At 59.9% G+C, this 16,335-nt stretch overlaps 1 protein-coding gene across 3 annotated transcripts in view; it reads right to left on the minus strand.

Moving 5' to 3' along the window:
* Positions 1-16,335, minus strand: part of GSE1 (Gse1 coiled-coil protein) — a 425,963-nt gene that overhangs the window by 9,762 nt on the left and 399,866 nt on the right. The window contains exons 5-14 of one of the 3 annotated variants that reach the window (XM_014792652.2): positions 12,211-12,383; positions 11,511-11,708; positions 10,577-10,768; positions 9,809-10,107; positions 8,819-9,140; positions 4,913-5,523; positions 3,607-3,719; positions 3,014-3,284; positions 1,416-1,529; positions 206-577 (exon numbers count right to left, since the gene is read on the minus strand). In XM_014792652.2, the coding sequence (XP_014648138.2) occupies positions 206-577; positions 1,416-1,529; positions 3,014-3,284; positions 3,607-3,719; positions 4,913-5,523; positions 8,819-9,140; positions 9,809-10,107; positions 10,577-10,768; positions 11,511-11,708; positions 12,211-12,383 (2,665 nt within the window). Of the gene's footprint in view, positions 1-205; positions 578-1,415; positions 1,530-3,013; positions 3,285-3,606; positions 3,720-4,912; positions 5,524-8,818; positions 9,141-9,808; positions 10,108-10,576; positions 10,769-11,510; positions 11,709-12,210; positions 12,387-16,335 lie in introns of all 3 variants that reach the window. The other 2 variants (XM_087419840.1, XM_087419841.1) reach the window with 2 other exon arrangements.

Consider the following 16,335-nt stretch of genomic DNA (forward strand, 5'->3'; position numbering starts at 1 on the left):
GCACCTGCTGGAAATGGAGACTTTTCGGCCCCCATCCTGGACCTGCTGAGGCAGAATCTGCCTCTAACGAGCTCCCCAGGTGCCTTGCACACGCCAGGTTTGAGGGGCGAGCCCATGGCTGCAGCTGCGTGACTGCAGGCACTCGAGGAACATCACCAGCTGCTACGGTAACAGAGGAGCAGAGGGGGCTGGGCCGCCCCATTACCTTGATGCTTCTGCAGGGCCTTCTGGGTGGACTGCAGCACGGACTCGTGGAACTGATGTGCAAACTCCTCTGCCATGAAGGGCTCCCACGGCTTGCCCTTCCCATTGACGCTGTGGGACAGCGGCACAGGAATGTCCTTGGGCGGAGGGCCCCGGATGTAATGAAGCATGCTCAGGCTCTTCTTGCCCCCAGGGGCCTCACTCAGCCTGGCCTTCTCGCCGCTGGCAGCAGCTGGCTCCTGGACTCGTGACAGCTCCTGGGGTCGGAGCTGTTCCAGTCTCCCAGGCTCCGTGGCCTTGGGGACATCAGACAAGGAAGCAGCAATACCCACAGGCTTCTCCGTATCCAGAGAGGCTTGCTGTGTGGCTGGTTCTTTTAGAGACAGAAAGCGAGGAAAACGTTAAGAGCTGCAAGTGAACAGGTGCACCCTGATCTCTAGAGCTCATATTTCATAAAGACTTAGTACAAAGGACCAAGACTCGGGGAGGCCATTTAATTAAGTATCAGTGTGCGCTGTGTGGTCTGAAGACGGGGGTGTGTTTAGCAGCAAGTCCATCCTTGAAAGCTTCCCCAGGAAGGCATCTGGGAAGAACAAGAATCTGAAGGAAGAAGCAAGTCGCTTTAGGTCATCCAGAAGGCAGAAAGTTACGTAGCCCAACCAGACAAGACAGACCGTGTTAGGAGTTGAGACCAGGGCTAGACCAAAAAGATTCCTTGTTCCATTCCGCAGCACAGCGAGGTAGAATCAAAGCCACGAGAGAGAGAGAGAAGGTGAAAGCAGGTGTTGGAGAGGCCTGCAAGGCAGGATAAGCAAGACCAAGATGCAGGGGCAGGGCGCGAGCAAAGGGCAGACGGGAGCAGCAGAGTCGAAGCAGCAGCTGCTGAAACCCGTGACACAGGGCTCCGTGGCTCGCGCCACCTGTGGACTGAAAGACGATGGCTGAAACTACACTGACCACCAGACAGAGCTCTGCAAACGCCAGGACCCACCCCCTTAACTCTGAGCCCTGACTTCCAATTTTCATGTTCCGTCCCGAGGAGAGCCTTCACAATCGTGCAAGAAGCTGGTATGAGAGAGATGGAGGGAAGCGCACTGTTTCCAGGAGGAAAGATTCATGATGAAGACCCTGAGCGCCTCTGACCCTGGGCAGCCCGCAGGACAGTCCCGGGCCGTGGCGGATGCGGCTGTCCTCCCCGCCCTGGGCCTTACCGCTCAGGGAGACAGCAGGACTGTCCCTCGGAGAGTTTCTGAGTGAGTCTGCCACTGCTGCGGACAGTGCCTTCTGCTTCATGGCATGGAGCATTTCAACAAGTTTCTCTTTGTCTATGAGAAAAGCAGCCCGAGATTAACACGACAGTTGCATCATTTCTGAGAGGGAAGGGGAGCAGGATGCTAGCCCCGGCTCTGACTGGCAGGTGCAAATCCTTTCAACCAAGAAAAACACAAAGCAAGAACCACAGGGACCAGTTGTGTTTCAAGGAAGAAACTTGCACTTTAGGGTGAGCCCCGACTCCTCTCGGCTTTTACTACACCATATTTTAGATGTATCCCACAAATAGCTGTGTGTGTACGGCAAAATAATGGGTCCCTCTGATCTTCCCACTTGACTTCTGGGCATGTATTCTTACTTAAAAGACAAAAAAGTTGGCCCCAGCACAAGCAAACAACCCTGAAGATCCACACACCATCTCTGGAAGCACAGGCTGCTTCTAGGCACCTCCTCTTCCCCTGCCGCTCCCAGCACACACACAATTCCTACGATGGTGCCGTCTACGGAAAGGAACACGGACCTCTGTGACGCTGGACGCCACGAACTTCTGTTGCAGTGGCACTTCTGGCCAACTGAAACTTAAGTGACCACATCACCAGTGGCTTCCTCTAGGAATTAAGTCACGCAAAAAGATGCTGTCTATAAAGAAAACAATGCTCGTTCTCAGGGATTTGTTCTGGTAATCGACACATCACCGCCCCTTTAAGGGAAAGCAAGAATTCCAGCTTACTGGTTAAAAACCAGGAGCAAGCTGCCACACCCTAATAACAAAGTACATAGAAGAAACCAAACGACAACAGGCTCTTCTGCTTTCCTTCCGACCGCCTTCCCAGGGGGACCAGGCATCACTGAGTGTGCAAATTATCACCCGAGACAGTCCGAGTTCTCACCTGAACCAACACCCCGGCACTGAGCGTGCAGGCAGAGGAAGCAGATACCCCAGAAGAGTTTAGGCCACAGCCTTTCTTCTGCCCTATGAATTCCAGCCCAAAGAGTCAGCCCCAACACGGCTCTGCCCGGAGGCGCAGACCACTCTAGGCCTCCTGCCGTCAGACCACGAAACCCTGTGGGCCACGTCAGCAGCCCACCAAGAGGCAGTGCCCGCTACTGTGGAGCCTGGAACGCCGTGCCACAGGAGGGACGCCACACCTGCCTTCTCAGGTGCTAGGAGCTCTGACAAGTGACGAGAGCAGCCAGCAAGCTCACGGCAGGCTTTACACACAGAACAAACACCAGTGAGTCTTCAATCCCACCCGAGACGCAGTAAGAGAAAACGGGCCTCGAATGGGGCAATTTGAGTTTCAGATGGAGAGAAGCGTGATGGAGAAGAGACACGGGCAGGTCTGTGAGAGCAGAGGAGCTGCTTCCTTGGGAAGCCCAAAGGGAATCAAGAGAGCCCCAAGACTCAAGTGTTTTCAGACTCCACCTGGAGCGTGCGTCCAGCACACCCCCAGGAATCCATGAGCCCCGCCCACTTCTTCAGAAGCCCCTGGCCATCCCAGTGAGCCCACCCCGCAGGGCCCGAGGCAGGCCACACCTCTCCTCTTCTCAGTGCTGATGTGGGTCAGGTTGAAGATGGTCAGGAACTTCTTCTTCTCCTCCAAGTTGGGGCTGTTGTTCATCTCGTCGGGACTGTAGCGGGTGGACAGTGCCAACCTCGGTGACGGCGTCTGCCGCTTGCTCTGAATCGTCGGGGGCGACGGGCTTCTCTCTCTCAGCATCCGCCGCCGCTTCCTCCGCTTCTGGGTCAGCAACTCCTCCTTCTGCTGTTGGGTGGTCAAGCCAAAAAGTTGCAAAAACTCTAGCTTCTAGATTGGGAAAGAAAACAAATGAGTTTGAAACCACTGGCAGTGGCGTGCTTCCACTGTCTCAGGGGCCCCTCCTGGGGTCCTCGAAGCCGGTGTGCCGTGGCCGACTCTGGGCCAGGCCGGGGAGGAGGAGCCTGACGGACGGCACGCCCAGACACCTGTGGACAGCGGGCAAAGGAGCAGCACAGGGGGTGCCCAGCAAGTGTGGGATCGACCGGGACAGTGGGACAGCCAAGAGGCAGACGCCAGCCCAGAGCCTGACACAGTGGGCACCAGCAGCCCAGCCCACAGCCTGACGCAGCGGCAACGAGAGCCCAGATACCTCGGAGGACGTGTCCAGTTTGAGCGGTGGCTGCTCAGCCACGCAGCGGAGGTGGGCCCTGACTTCCTCTTCGTCGCTCTCATCGTACGAGTCATCCAGGTCATAATAGTACCCTGGTGGCGAGAAGACCTTTACTCAGCTGGGCAAGGAGCCTCGACTCACCAGGGGACGTGCATGGGGGGGCACCACTGTGACACGTGTGCAGACCCACTTGTCAGGCCAGGCCCTGCTGGCCTCTTTGAGCACCCCAAATCCAAAACCTGGGTGCCTTTCACCCCAGGTGCAAATGTGCATTAACCCCATGTCCTTGGATTTCTCAGGGATGGCAGGCACCAGGCTTCCCTTGGATCCACAGCCCCCAAGTGGCCAGGCTGCCCCTGGGCTGACACAGATCCCTCAGCAGGGTACCATTCATCACACAGGCCTGGGGCCGTGTCCACGGCAACTCAAGGCTGTCTGTGCACGTCCACTCCCTCCTGCTGTGGCCATCTGGGTCCATTACCCAGAAGGGGAGAGGCACACTCAGGTCCCCGTCCTCTCAAAGGCAGAGCACGCAATGCAAACTCACGTGCAGAGAACAGCAGCAGAACCCCTGCACCCAAGGGCACCAGGGTGCTACCCACTCCTACTTCACAAGGTGAGTGGAGAAGAAAAGTCCTTCTTGGGCCCTAACAGCCTAGACCAACCACCCAGGAAGACTTGGCCTTGGCCCCAGATTCTGACTAAGAGGCCAAAGTCTACACTGTACCCCACAGGACCCATGTCCGGCAGGAAATAGGAAACTGGTGTGGAGCCCCTGCTCCCTCCTGGTCAGACGGGGCTACAGGTGGAGGACAGCCACTCTCGCCTGGGGCCTGCTCACCTGTGCTCCTGAGGCCCCTCCCCTCGCAGGAGCAGGAAAGAGAGGTGGCTGGACATCCCACCCTCGCCCCCGCCCCGCCTGCCTACCCATATGCAGAGCCCCTGCTGGGTCCAGGCCCGCTCTCTGGAGCTTCCTCTCCTGTTATGCCACACTATTAATATTTAAAACCACCTTATTAGCCTCTGTTCATCATTCATTCATCGTGCATGTCTGTGGAACCCTCTTCACAGACAGGCTTTGATCTGGCTTTTCGGGACAATTTGCACTGCGGCAGGACAGGCAAGGGGCCCTGGGTGTGTCTCCCCAGCAGAGGCGGCAGGGAGCCGCCCAGAAGCCAGTGAACCTGCTCCCTGGAGCTGCGAGAAGCCCAGAGCAGTAAGCGGGTGCAGGAGAAGGGAGGGACCCCGGTCCCGGGAGGTCAGGGGCCACCCGGGGAGACCACACCTTTCTCCTGGGCCTCTCGCCGCCTGCGCTCCTCCAAGTCCAGCTTGCTAACTAGCCTCCGGCGCTGTTGCAGGAACTCGTCGTAGATGTAGGCAGGGTCAGCGCCCCGTGGTGCTGGGGGCCGGTAGGGTGAGCCTGGCTTCAGGGGCCCAGTGAGCTCCCCGAAGGGGGCTGGCTGGGTGAGGGAGGCCCGCTGCTGGCCCAGGATGGTCTGGGTGGACTTCTCAAGCTCAGCCAGGAAGGGCCCAGGCCCGTGAGCGAAGGCCTGGTGCTCCAGGTTCCCTGCCTCCCGTGGTGGCGGCTGGTACTTGTCCAGGGGGGTGGACTCCCGCTTCCGGGGCCCCTCCTCTGCCTTTTCTGGGCAGTAGACCCGCTCCACCTTCACCAAGGGGACGGCCACCTGGCGGCTGGGCTCAAACGAGGTGGGATGGCTGTGCAGAGGGTGGCTGTCAGGGGCCCGCCGTGTCTCCAGGCTGTCCATCAGGGACACTGGGTTCCAGAGGGCCGTGGGCACGGAGTGATGCTGGGGCTTGGGTGAGATGAGGGGCGGGGGCCCGCCAAAGTGCTGCGGGGGGTCTCGGCTACCCGGCTCATGACGGTTTGGTCCCGGCCTAGGGAGTAAGCAGACCAAGCCATCAGTCAATGAGGCAGCTGGCACACCAGCCACCCAATGGCCTGCCCAGGCTGCCTGCGAGGGCCCTGGTGCAGAGGCAGCTTCTGAGATGGCCCAGACAGGACCCCGAGAGAGCCACAGCTGGAGGGGCGTGAAGGCCTGCTCTAAGCTAGGTGACGGGGGCTGGAGGGAAGGATGCGGTTTCCATCCCACACCCAAGTGCCGGCTGTTTCACACGACTCTATTCCTCTTCCAACAGCTCGAGGCAGGTATGTGTAGACTCACTTTTGAGAGGACATAGAGGCTCAGAGGTGGACACTGCTTGCTGAGGGCACAGAGACTGCTCAGGCCCAGGCCAGACCTGCTTTCTATCCCATTTCTCACCTGAGACCTTGCAATAGCTTATCCTGCTCCACCACTTACGGAGTTCCTAGGAACTCCATAAGGACAGACCCTCATCTCTGCCTTCCAGAGGGAGACCCGTCACACAGAGAGTAACAACAGGGCCTGGCGCCTGTCTCCAGACATGCCCAGCAATGGGCAGGGAACAGAGGGCAGGCCAGCCGCCTTCCAAGGGCCACTGCTCCTCTCTCCTCGCTGTCCCTACAGACAGCAGCCAGACAGACCCACTTCCAGGGTCTGCCCAGCGCAGTGGGGTGGGGGAGACCCGCCTCTAGGGAGACCCTCACGGCCAGGGTGGGCCTGTGCCGCTGCTGACCCCCAGTGGTCCCCGTCAGAACTGCAGCAAGGCCGCACGACCCCAAAGCAGCTGCGACACCCGTCTTCCAGGGCCCGACCAGGGAGCGAGGCCACGTGCTGTAGCACAGCACCCCTCACCTGCGCGGGGAGGGGCCTGTCCACCAGACAGGCAGCTCTGCCTCACAGGTGTACCAAACGGCTCTTTCCTCAGTGCATTCAAAACGAGATTCAGGGGCCAGCCCAGTGGCGCGAGCGGTTGAGCGCGCACACTCCACTGCGGTGGCCCGGGGTTCACCGGTTCGGATCGCGGGTGTGCACTGACGCACTGCTTGGCAGGCCATGCTGTGGCGGCATCCCATATAAAGTGGAGGAAGACGGGCACGGATATGAGCCCAGGGCCAGTCTTCCTCAGCAAAAAGAGGAGGATTGGCAGATGTTAGCTCAGGGCTGATCTCCTCACACACACAAAAAAAAACACAAAAAATGAGATTCAACTTACACGAGGTTACCTGGGGGTTGTTTTCCCAAAGCTGATCTATTTTTTTTAAGGGAAGCCCCACGCTGCCCAAGTGATCCAGGGCGAGGTCTGAGGAGACGGAAGGGGCAGGGGCAGAGGCCACAATGAGCACGTGACCAGGCTCTCTGGGCTCTCCCTGCCTGGCCAAGGAGGAGGGGCCTTTAACCACAGTCACCAAGGGTCCTCCTAGTTATTCCCGACCTCAGGCTGGGAGACAACCCCAGCGCCACCACACCCCCGACCTGCAGAGTATGAGGGAACCACATCGAGAAGCTGCGAGGCCTGCAGTAAACGGCAAAGGAACAAAACCCATTAGCAGAGTAACTACATCATGCACTGGGGCTAAGCACTGAACGGTTTTCTAGCTCGAGGCACAAGGGCCCGTCAGAACATCAAGCTGACGCTGCTGTAAAGCCAAGCATGCTGCCAGCTTAGCTGGACCACTGAGGCCAGGTGAGGGTCAGGGGCCCTATATCCCCTCCATACCCCAGGCCTGCACAGGGCTGCTGGGTCCTGAGGTGGAGGCCACCCTACTGGAGGCAGCAGCACACAGGCTGTGTCAGCTGGACTGGGATCCTGGGGGCCCCGAGCAGACGAAGACACCTCGGGAGCTAGAGCACCCACGTTTTATTAGGAGATGCTGGGCGTGTGCCAGCTGCTCTCCCAGTCTCCTGGAAGCAAGGGGAGTCAGAGGAGCAGAGGGCACCTCATAAGCAGATGAGACTGAGCCTCTGTGTAGCCTCATGTGACCAGAGAAGCAGAGTGGACCTCACTCTGGCCACATTGGGCAGCACAGGCCATCAGCAGAGAGCAGGCCAGAAGCTGCAGGGAGACCCAGCCGGGGCGTGCCTACAGTTCACTCTCACTCACACCTGATTGGCCAGCAAATGCCCTTGCAGCCCTACTCAATACTGGACACTGAGGCAGGGCTGCTAGACAGGCCAGCCGAGCCCAGTACACAGCAAGAAAGCCACTAGTCAGCCAGAAGCCAGAGGAAAGAGAGGGAGGGCCAATTAAAATGAGTGGACATTTAAAATGGCTCTGACCCGGACAGCACCACGATGTCAAGAGCGGAAGGATTCAGAAATCTCCCTGTCCCCCCTCCTCTGTGCACGACCGAGCAAACTGAGGCCCACGGAGGGACGCAGTGTCCAGTGTCGCTGAGGCCTGGCCAGCTCTCTCCACCAACTCTCCCTGAGGGCCACGGCCCGGCCCTTCAGAAGGAGCCCTGGAGGGGTGGAAGGCAGGGCAGGGGACACTAGACTAGGTGACAGCCAGACCAACAAGGGAGTGGGGAGGTCCAAGGGACAGCTGTAAGAAAGGGCCCAGCTCACAAGGCAAGTGTTGGCAGCTGGGGGGTCCCAGAGGCCTCCTGGGGAATTCTTTTATAATGGGGCTGGGCAATGGGTATATTTTTCACTACAAAAGCAATAAAGTTGGGCCAGCCCCGTGGCTTAGCGGTTAAGTGTGTGCACTCCGCTGCTGGCGGCCCGGGTTCGGACCCCGGGCGCGCACTGACGCACCGCTTCTCCGGCCATGCTGAGGCCGCATCCCACATACAGCAATTAGAAGGATGTGCAGCTATGACATACAACTATCTACTGGGGCTTTGGGGGGAAAATAAATAAATAAATCTTTAAAAAAAAAAAAAAAGCAATCAAGTTAATTTTTTGTTTAAATAAAAATTAAAAGCAGTCCCTTTCTCACTAAAAAAAAACTTCGGTCTTGAAAACAGGGAGACGGAGAGATATTATCAAAGCTTCTCCCTTGTGCTCTTTCAGGTGCCAGAAATGTCTCCGTGGGGACGCAGGGGGAAGGGCCTCAGCCCTGGACACAGGCTTGGTTGGCTTCGTTAATTAGGGATGGGGCACCTCTGAGCAACTCTGTTCCCCACTCAGTCTCTGCCTCCTTGTGGCAACACAGGATCAGAAGATGAAGGTGACATGAGGTGAGACTGCAGAACGCAGGGCAAACCGCAGGTGCTCAATGAACGGTGGCCGACTGACCAAGTCAGAGCACGAAGACACACGTCCCCTGTGGGCCTCCCTCAGCGTGCCCCGACCCCGCAGGGCCCCACCTGGCGCTCTCGGGCCTGTGCTCCGCCTCCGGCGGCGCCGGCGGCCGGCCCATGTCCAGGTGCTGCTCCAGCACCTGCTGCCGGAACTCCGACACCTGCGACTGCCTGTCCTCCTTCTCCTGCCGCAGCCGCCGCTGCCGCGCCAGCCACTTCTCCTCCTCGTTGGTGCGCTGGATGAGCAGGGCTGCGGCGCTGCTGCCTGGCAGCGAGAAGATGCCATGGTTGGACAGCAGGCTGGGCACGGTGTGGTGGGGGGCGGGCGCCGGGTGCAAGGGGTGCTGCACGGGCTTGGGTGCCTGGAGGCCCGCGTCCTTCAGCTTCTCTGTGGGGGGAGAAACGCCGTCACAGCAGGATCTCGGCATGCCAGGCCCAGCTGGCTCCTGCCCCTGACTGCCCAGAGAAACATCTGCCCTTCAAAAGGGTTCTTCCCACAGGCGGGACCAAGACAACCGAAAGGGGCCTTATGGGCGCTTTCAGGAGGCAGGCCTCGCCCCGGAGTGACACGCTGGGCCACTGGCAGAGCTGCCGGTGGGTGCTGGAGCATGAACGCACTGGCTCATGAGAGCAGACGGTTACATTTTCAGGAGTCGCACAAGCCGGTGTCAAACAAGCTGTTATTAAAAGTCAGATTACATATACTTACAATAAAACAAAATACGTTAAAAACCCCCGCATCCACAAGATAAAAAACATTCTAAACTCATCACTTTCTAACGCCTTTGCTCCATTTTACTATTGTGCATGTTCTTTAAGTTATCTACGCCTATCATATCTGTACTGAGTGCCACTGTGCTTCTCTTCCCACTTGCTGTTCAGTGACATCACGTTTGCAGCCTGAAATCGGCCCCAGTGTGACCTTACACCAGGGAAAGCGGCAGACGCTACCAAGTCAGCCCCTTTCCTGGGAGAGCTGGTTGTCAGAGGGTGACCAGCACACCACTGCATCCAGCCCACACTCCAGCCACCCGGCCCGGGGGCCCAGCCAGGCACCTGCTCGGGTCGGGGTCAGCTGCTCTGAGGGCTTGGCCCGCTCCTCCGCGGCGTGGCTCCGCAGCCCGTGCAGCTCGGCCACAGGCAGGAAGGCTGGCTCCAGCGCCTTGGCAGCCAGCAGCTCCTTCTCGCGGGCCCGCTGTTCCCGCTGGCGCTCCAGCTCCCTCTCCCGCTCCTTCTCCCGCTCGCGTTCTAGCTCCTTCTCCCGTTCCCGCTCCTTCTCGCGCTCCCGCTCCTTCTCCCGCTCTCGGTCAGCTTCCCGCTCCCGCTCCCGCCTCAGCTCCTCATCCATCTGTAACCTGTGGGGTGAGCAGAAAGGGCTCGTGAGCTCCACCACGAAGGGTTTGCAGGGGACGAGGGACAGCCTGTTACAGAGAATTCCCAGAAGTGAGAAACCGACACCCAAGCCCACGGTTTTGTGGAAGAACCCAGCATTCTAATCCAAACAGTGATGGGATACAAGCAAGATCCTGCTTTTATTAACACATTAAGAAACTCAAAGTCCCTTAGATCAAAAGTTGTGTACAAACTCCCTCAGCATCACCAAGAGCTCATGCCAGGAGGCTGACAATTCCAACAGAGCCACAAAGCCAGGCACTGTCTAGGGTCTTAGTGCATCAATTGTCACCCCCCATTTTGCAGGAGAGCAGATTGAGGAGCCCGCCCATCTATACACAACCGGCCAAGCCAGGCTCTAGCCCGGGCTTTTCTCCACTGCCTCCCAGTGCAGGAGGAGTAGAGGGCGCCCTGGCCCAGGACGTGGCTCACCTCTCGGCACTGAGGCTGGACATCCGCTCTGAGTGCAGTGCTGCCAGCGACGAGTGGGAGAGCTCAGGGGGGTATCGGACCCCAGAGAGGTGGAGATGCATGGCCGATGGGTGCAGTGGCGGCAGGGAGCCAGGGGTGGGGATGGGGTAGAAAGGGGACCGCAGGGCTGACAGGCAGTAGGAGTCGTCCATCCTGTGCCAAGAAGACGATGCCCAGTGAGCACCCAAGTTAAAGAAAAACAAAGGCAGGACCCAGCCCTATCGGCAGGTGCCCCCCGCCCAGGTATGTATATCGGTCTGAGCATGCTGGCCGGGGCAGAATGGCCATAGAGCCTCCACAAAGGCCCTATAGATACGGGCCACATCCATGGCCAGCCCCAAAGCCCCATACTAACAGAGACCACTAGATGCCAACAGCTCAGGGCTCGGAGGCCCTGCCTGCCACCCCTCAGCTCAGCCAGGCCAGGACAATTTGGCCAAGGGGAAAAGACTGTTCCAGGTCTGTGTGAAGGGCAGTCCACATCGTAACTACAGACCCGTCAAGCTGGGGTTCAGGAAGCTTCTACACAGAGCAGCGACACGGCGCTAATTTCCACTGAGTGGTTGGAGCCCTCATCTACCTAAAACCACGTGCTGTTTATTAACAGTTGTGTGCCACCAGTGGAGCCAATGACGAGAGGGAGTACTGGGAAAACGACAGCTCAGACAACGAGAAGAATCTTCTACCGGGAGCCAAGTCCCAGTGGCTGAGGAGGAAGGTTGTGGTGGTGGGGCTGCACCAGGCAAGGAGTCTGGCCCCAGGAGGTGAGAAACACGTCCCCAGCCAGCTTCCATTTCTCCATGAGCAGACTAGTGCCTGGCCCTAAGGGCAGGTGGGGTGACGGCCCTGGGCGACTCAGTGGGGACCATGGTGGGGAAGTCTCGGGACGCCTCACCTGAAGGCCGGGTGGGGGAAGGGGTGTGGGGCCAGGTAGCTGGGGTGGTAGTAGGCAGCGGCAGTGGCCGGGTCCAGGCCGAGGGGAGGTAGGGAGGACATGCGGAGGTCCTCGGTGGTGTGGTAGGGCCGGAAGCTCCTCAGGTAGTCCTCAGTCACTGTGCTGGGGGGCACCACGTGGTGCACGGGCCGCTGGAGGCTGCAGGCAGGACGGGCGGACAATGAAAAGCCAGAGGTGAACAGAAGGCCTGTTCCAGGCTGGGAAATGGGCCGCCTCCCCACGCCCCACCCCAGCACCACCTCCTTTGGAAGGATGAGCCTCAAGGGACAGGTCCTGGCTCTCACTAATGAGATGCTGGTCCTGGAAGGAGGTTGAGGGCATAGAGGTGCAGCTGCTGGCCCTTGAGCTCACCTAGCCCCACGCTGTCCTCACCAGCAGGCTAGGCCTGCTACCTGCAGCCTAGAGGGACCCCAGGTCTCAGGAACCCAGGGTTCAGGCAGGGTGGGAGAGCCAGCCATCATTTCAGTGTGGAAATAGACAGCAGGCACAGACAGGGCCATGGGCCTGGGGCTGAGCCACCACCTGGCGGCTCCCAGCCTCAGCTGCTGCAGACTCATACTGCCAGACACAGTGGCCAGAGCCTCAGAGGTCCAGGACCGAGCACACACGCCCAACCCCAGCCCCCAATCCACAAACTCACTTGAGTGGAGGAAAGCGGGAATCCTGCACGACCGAGCTCGGGGAGATGCCAAAAGGATAGGGGGTGCTAAGCAGGTGGGAGGGGATGGCCGGGCCCCCCGCCTTCTCCTGGGGCAGTGGGGGCTCCACGATGAGGCGTTCCCGACCGCCGCTGCTGCCCCGAGAGCCGGCGTCCTGCTGAAGGACAGAGAGCAGTGGGTCAGGGCGGGGGAGTGGCAACAGGCCACTCAGATGGCTGCCAATGTGGACGGGGCTGGGTCTCCCTCCAGACTCAGAAAGGCTCTAGTTCAGTGCGTGTTCTAGAGACGTCCTTTTCCGAAGGTTTTCTACTCAAACCCACTGTATATGTGGTGTGGGAGGCAGAATGGTGAGAAGGGGGGGCACGGGTTCCAATGATGGGCAGGTCTGGGCTGAAATCCAGCTGGGGAGCTGTTCTCTCCTCGGTGCAACAGGAAAAAACCACAAAAGCTCCTTCCAGGAAGGCCGGGGTCACCTGGACAAGCGTCCGGGAGGGCTCCCCACCTCGCACAAACCCCCGTGTCCTCCCTCCCAGCACGGATTGCCCCCAGGTCACACCGGCTCCAAGCCTGAACTTGGGGAGTTAGGTGACACTGGCCCCAGCACTCCCAGGAAGCAGGCTCTGCACCACAGCAAGGCCCGGCAGACCCATCCGGAGCCCCTACGCCTGCTGATCACCAGGCACACAGGGGCGTCCCCCAGGTGCCGAGGTGTCAGCTGTGTCGACAGCTGTCGGCCTGCATCACAGACACCTTGGCCTCCTGGTGGCCACAGAGGGATGCAGACGAGAAACTGGCGCTGCCCCTGGGCTGAACATGTCAGTCTGCCCCCCGCCAACCCCTGGGGCAGCCCTGGCACTGGCCAGAGGAGGCAGCCACGGGGCCTCAACTGGCCAGACTTGTCTGGGGACACCTTTGCACACACTGGTGAGGGGCTGTGGGCTGCAGCCCCGCCTGTCCCAGACTCACGGGCAGAGTGACCGACCTGGGGCCTGGCCAGGGAGGCGGAACCCGGGAATGGGCTGGGGGGGGAGGAGGAGGCCCCTGGCAAGACCAAGGGTGGGGCGTGCCACCCCGTCCACATGGAGCCATGTTCTGCACACCTGTCCACAGGCGTGTCCAGCTCCAAGAAAACAGACCACCAAAAGGTTCGGACCATTTTTGTCATTTATGTGGCTGAAAGGGAGCCGCGTAGCAAGGCTCAGAAAGTGTTAACTGTGGTCAGTGGGGTCCTGCTCTGGATTTGGGAGCAGCTGCCAGCCTGGGGCCCTGTCATTGTCACAGCCCTTCTCCACCGAAGGTGAGAACAGTGGCCTGGGCCTCCCCTGAGCCCCAAGAGCTTCCCGGCACGTTCCCTTCCCACATGCTGGCACGGCCCTCCGCTCACGGTGGGGTCCACATGGATTCAAGAACTTGGACTCACCCTTCCCAGAAGGGGTGTCCACATGGTGGGGTCAAGGGTGGGACACACACGTGCCCCAGCCTTCTGGGTCAGATAGGGCCTGGTGTCAGGTCTGGCCACTCCTGATCAGACGGCACACCAGGGCTCAGAGGAAGCAGGCGGCGCTCCCAGGGGCACAAACCCAAACCCACAGAGTTTCCATGGAGCCACGAAACACCAACAACCCCAAAAACAAGGGGGACCACAACCTCTCTCCCCTCACTGAACCGGCAGGCTGAGGATGGGAAGCATGTCCAGGAATGACCACTGGACACAGGGCAGTGACGTGACCCTGGACCTAAGGAGACGCCTCGCTCCCTGTCCTCCACTCCCTGCCCTGCCGTCTGTCTTCCTCTGTCGGAGTCAGGATGGAAGGCAGAGACCCCCAGGAGATCCAACTCCCCGCATGGACGGCAAGGGACATCGCCACAGCCGCCCCTCTGGCGGCCCATCCGTCTTCACAGCAGCAGCCTGTGACACCGGAGCAGGCCACCGACGCGGCTGAGGCCGGCAGAGAAGGGCCCATTCGTCAGGCTTATTTACCAAACACGCGGTGCCAGGCAGCCGCCGTGTCCTCCTCGGTCCTCCAGAAAACACATCAGCGATAATTAATTGAAGGAGACAGGCCGCTGATTGGAATTTTTAATGAGCAGCAACATCTGTTCCTTTCCCACGTGCTGGCACGGCCCTGTGCTTGAAGCAGGGTCCTCACAGGTTCATGAACTGCGACTCGCCCCTCCCAGAAGGGGTGTTCACACAGCAGAGTCAAGGGCGGGACACACATGTGCACCTATTCTCTGGGTCAGAGAGGGAGCCCAGAACTCCTGCCTCTCAGTTTTCTGGAGACTTCTATACAGGGGCTGGCACCCGGCCTCAGGTCCCCTAGATGCCCCTCCTGCCTTAGGGGACAGCTCCTATCTGGTCCTAGAGACCCTAGATGAGTCCCATAACTGTCCTGGGCCTCAGTTTCCCTATCTGTCAAATGTGCACATCACAGCACCAGCTCATAGAACAGCGGGATGGCTGCAGGGGTCTCGCACACAGCAGGTGCACCCCCAGGCCACCATTGCCCCTCCTTGCACTCCCCCCGTTGGTACTATGGTCCGAGGGGCTATTTCCAGGTCAGGGCTCGCTGGGCTCTCCCTCACACCCCTCACCTAGCCCGCCATGGGCCCAGGCTAGCAAAGTGCCAAATGTCTGTGAAAAGAAGGCGCGAGGGCCCTGAACCAGCCTGCTCTAGGGTCTGCCCCTCACGGGGGCCAGCGTGGGGCGAAGGCCCTGTGCCCTAGGTCTGGGCTGCGCTGACAGGGGCCAGTGCAGCTGGGACGCTCTCCAGATAGAGGTATGGTAGCTGAAGGCCCTGGTCCCCCAGGTATCAGGGCAGCATCCCAGGTGACCTCTGACCCCAGCACTGACGGGGACCTGGGGTGACCTGGGCTCTGCTCCCAGGCTGGCAGTGAGGCCCCCTCCCCCCGGGGCCGGAGCAGGAGGGAGATGGCAGCCAAGGGCCTCGACCATCAACCCAGGACAGCCGAGGCCTTGCAGGAGGACAACATCTGGGAGAAGCTCCGGGCAAACCAGGGCACCCCCTGCTTCCACGTGCTTCCGGCACTGTTTGAGTCAGCACACAGCAGAACTAGAGGCCCGAGCACACCACACCATCCCAGCTCAGAGACGGCCCCAGAAGCCCCCTTCTCCCCTTGGTGGGACAAAGCCCTGCTTGGAGGTGGCTGGGCCAGATGGCACCTTCCCGGCCTGGCCGAGGACAAACAAGGAGCTGGAGAGGCTGGGGGTGGGGCTGGTAAGCAGGGGGTTCAGCGGGCCAGATCCATGTGCCTCCCGTCTGGCTGGAGCCCTGCCAAGCTTGTGCCAGGCACCCGGGAAAGAGGTCAGGCCAGCCGGGCGCGCAGGGGCTGTGCAGGGCGGGAGGGCTGAGCGGCCCAGGCCCCGGCAGCTTGCCGGCCACCCCACGGCACCCAAGCAGCAGCAGCCAGGCAGGCATCAAGGAGCATCTGCGGGCAGCTTTTATTTCTGAGGGGCGGCTGCAGGCGCAGCTGTAGCGATGAAAGAAAAAAGGACGCGGGGGAGGAAAATCCTTCATTCTCTGGTGATTAGAGAGAGGTTTCCGTCAGGCAGGCAGGACATGCCCTGTTAGCTTTAAAACAGACCATTTTTCATTTCATCTGTCTTTTCACAGCTCTCACTACCTGGGAAATATGGGTGACCCTGGCAAAGGGGCCCCAGAGCCTCCCCCCGCTCCCGACTCCTCGTCATGACTCATGGGCCGCTACTTCAGGAGGCGACTCCCCTCTCCTGCCCTCCCACCTCTTCTCGGCTCCCCCTCCCCAGAAGGATTAAACCCTCCACTGAGCCTTTGTGCGGGAGCCGCTGAGCCATACATCATCTGCTAATCCAGTTCCCCTCCCCGCCGCCCTCCCTGGCGGCAGGAGTGTTTCATTAACCGCGCGATGGTAACCGGCTGGAGCAGATCTCTCCCGGCCCCTTCTCTGGGTTACTAAATGTTTCAGAGGCAGTTAGACCCTCTGGGGAGGGCCACGAGCTCGTGAGACGAGTACCACGGCAAAGGCGCCAGAACGCTTACGAGGCGCCCTGGGTGAGGCGCCCTGGGTCGGGCTGGCAGGGTAGGGCAGGAAGCTCCTCTCGGGCG

This window comes from Ceratotherium simum, chromosome 30 (genome assembly GCF_057802395.1).
Source record: "Ceratotherium simum simum isolate JZ-2026a chromosome 30, ASM5780239v1, whole genome shotgun sequence".
Taxonomy (NCBI): domain Eukaryota; kingdom Metazoa; phylum Chordata; class Mammalia; order Perissodactyla; family Rhinocerotidae; genus Ceratotherium; species Ceratotherium simum.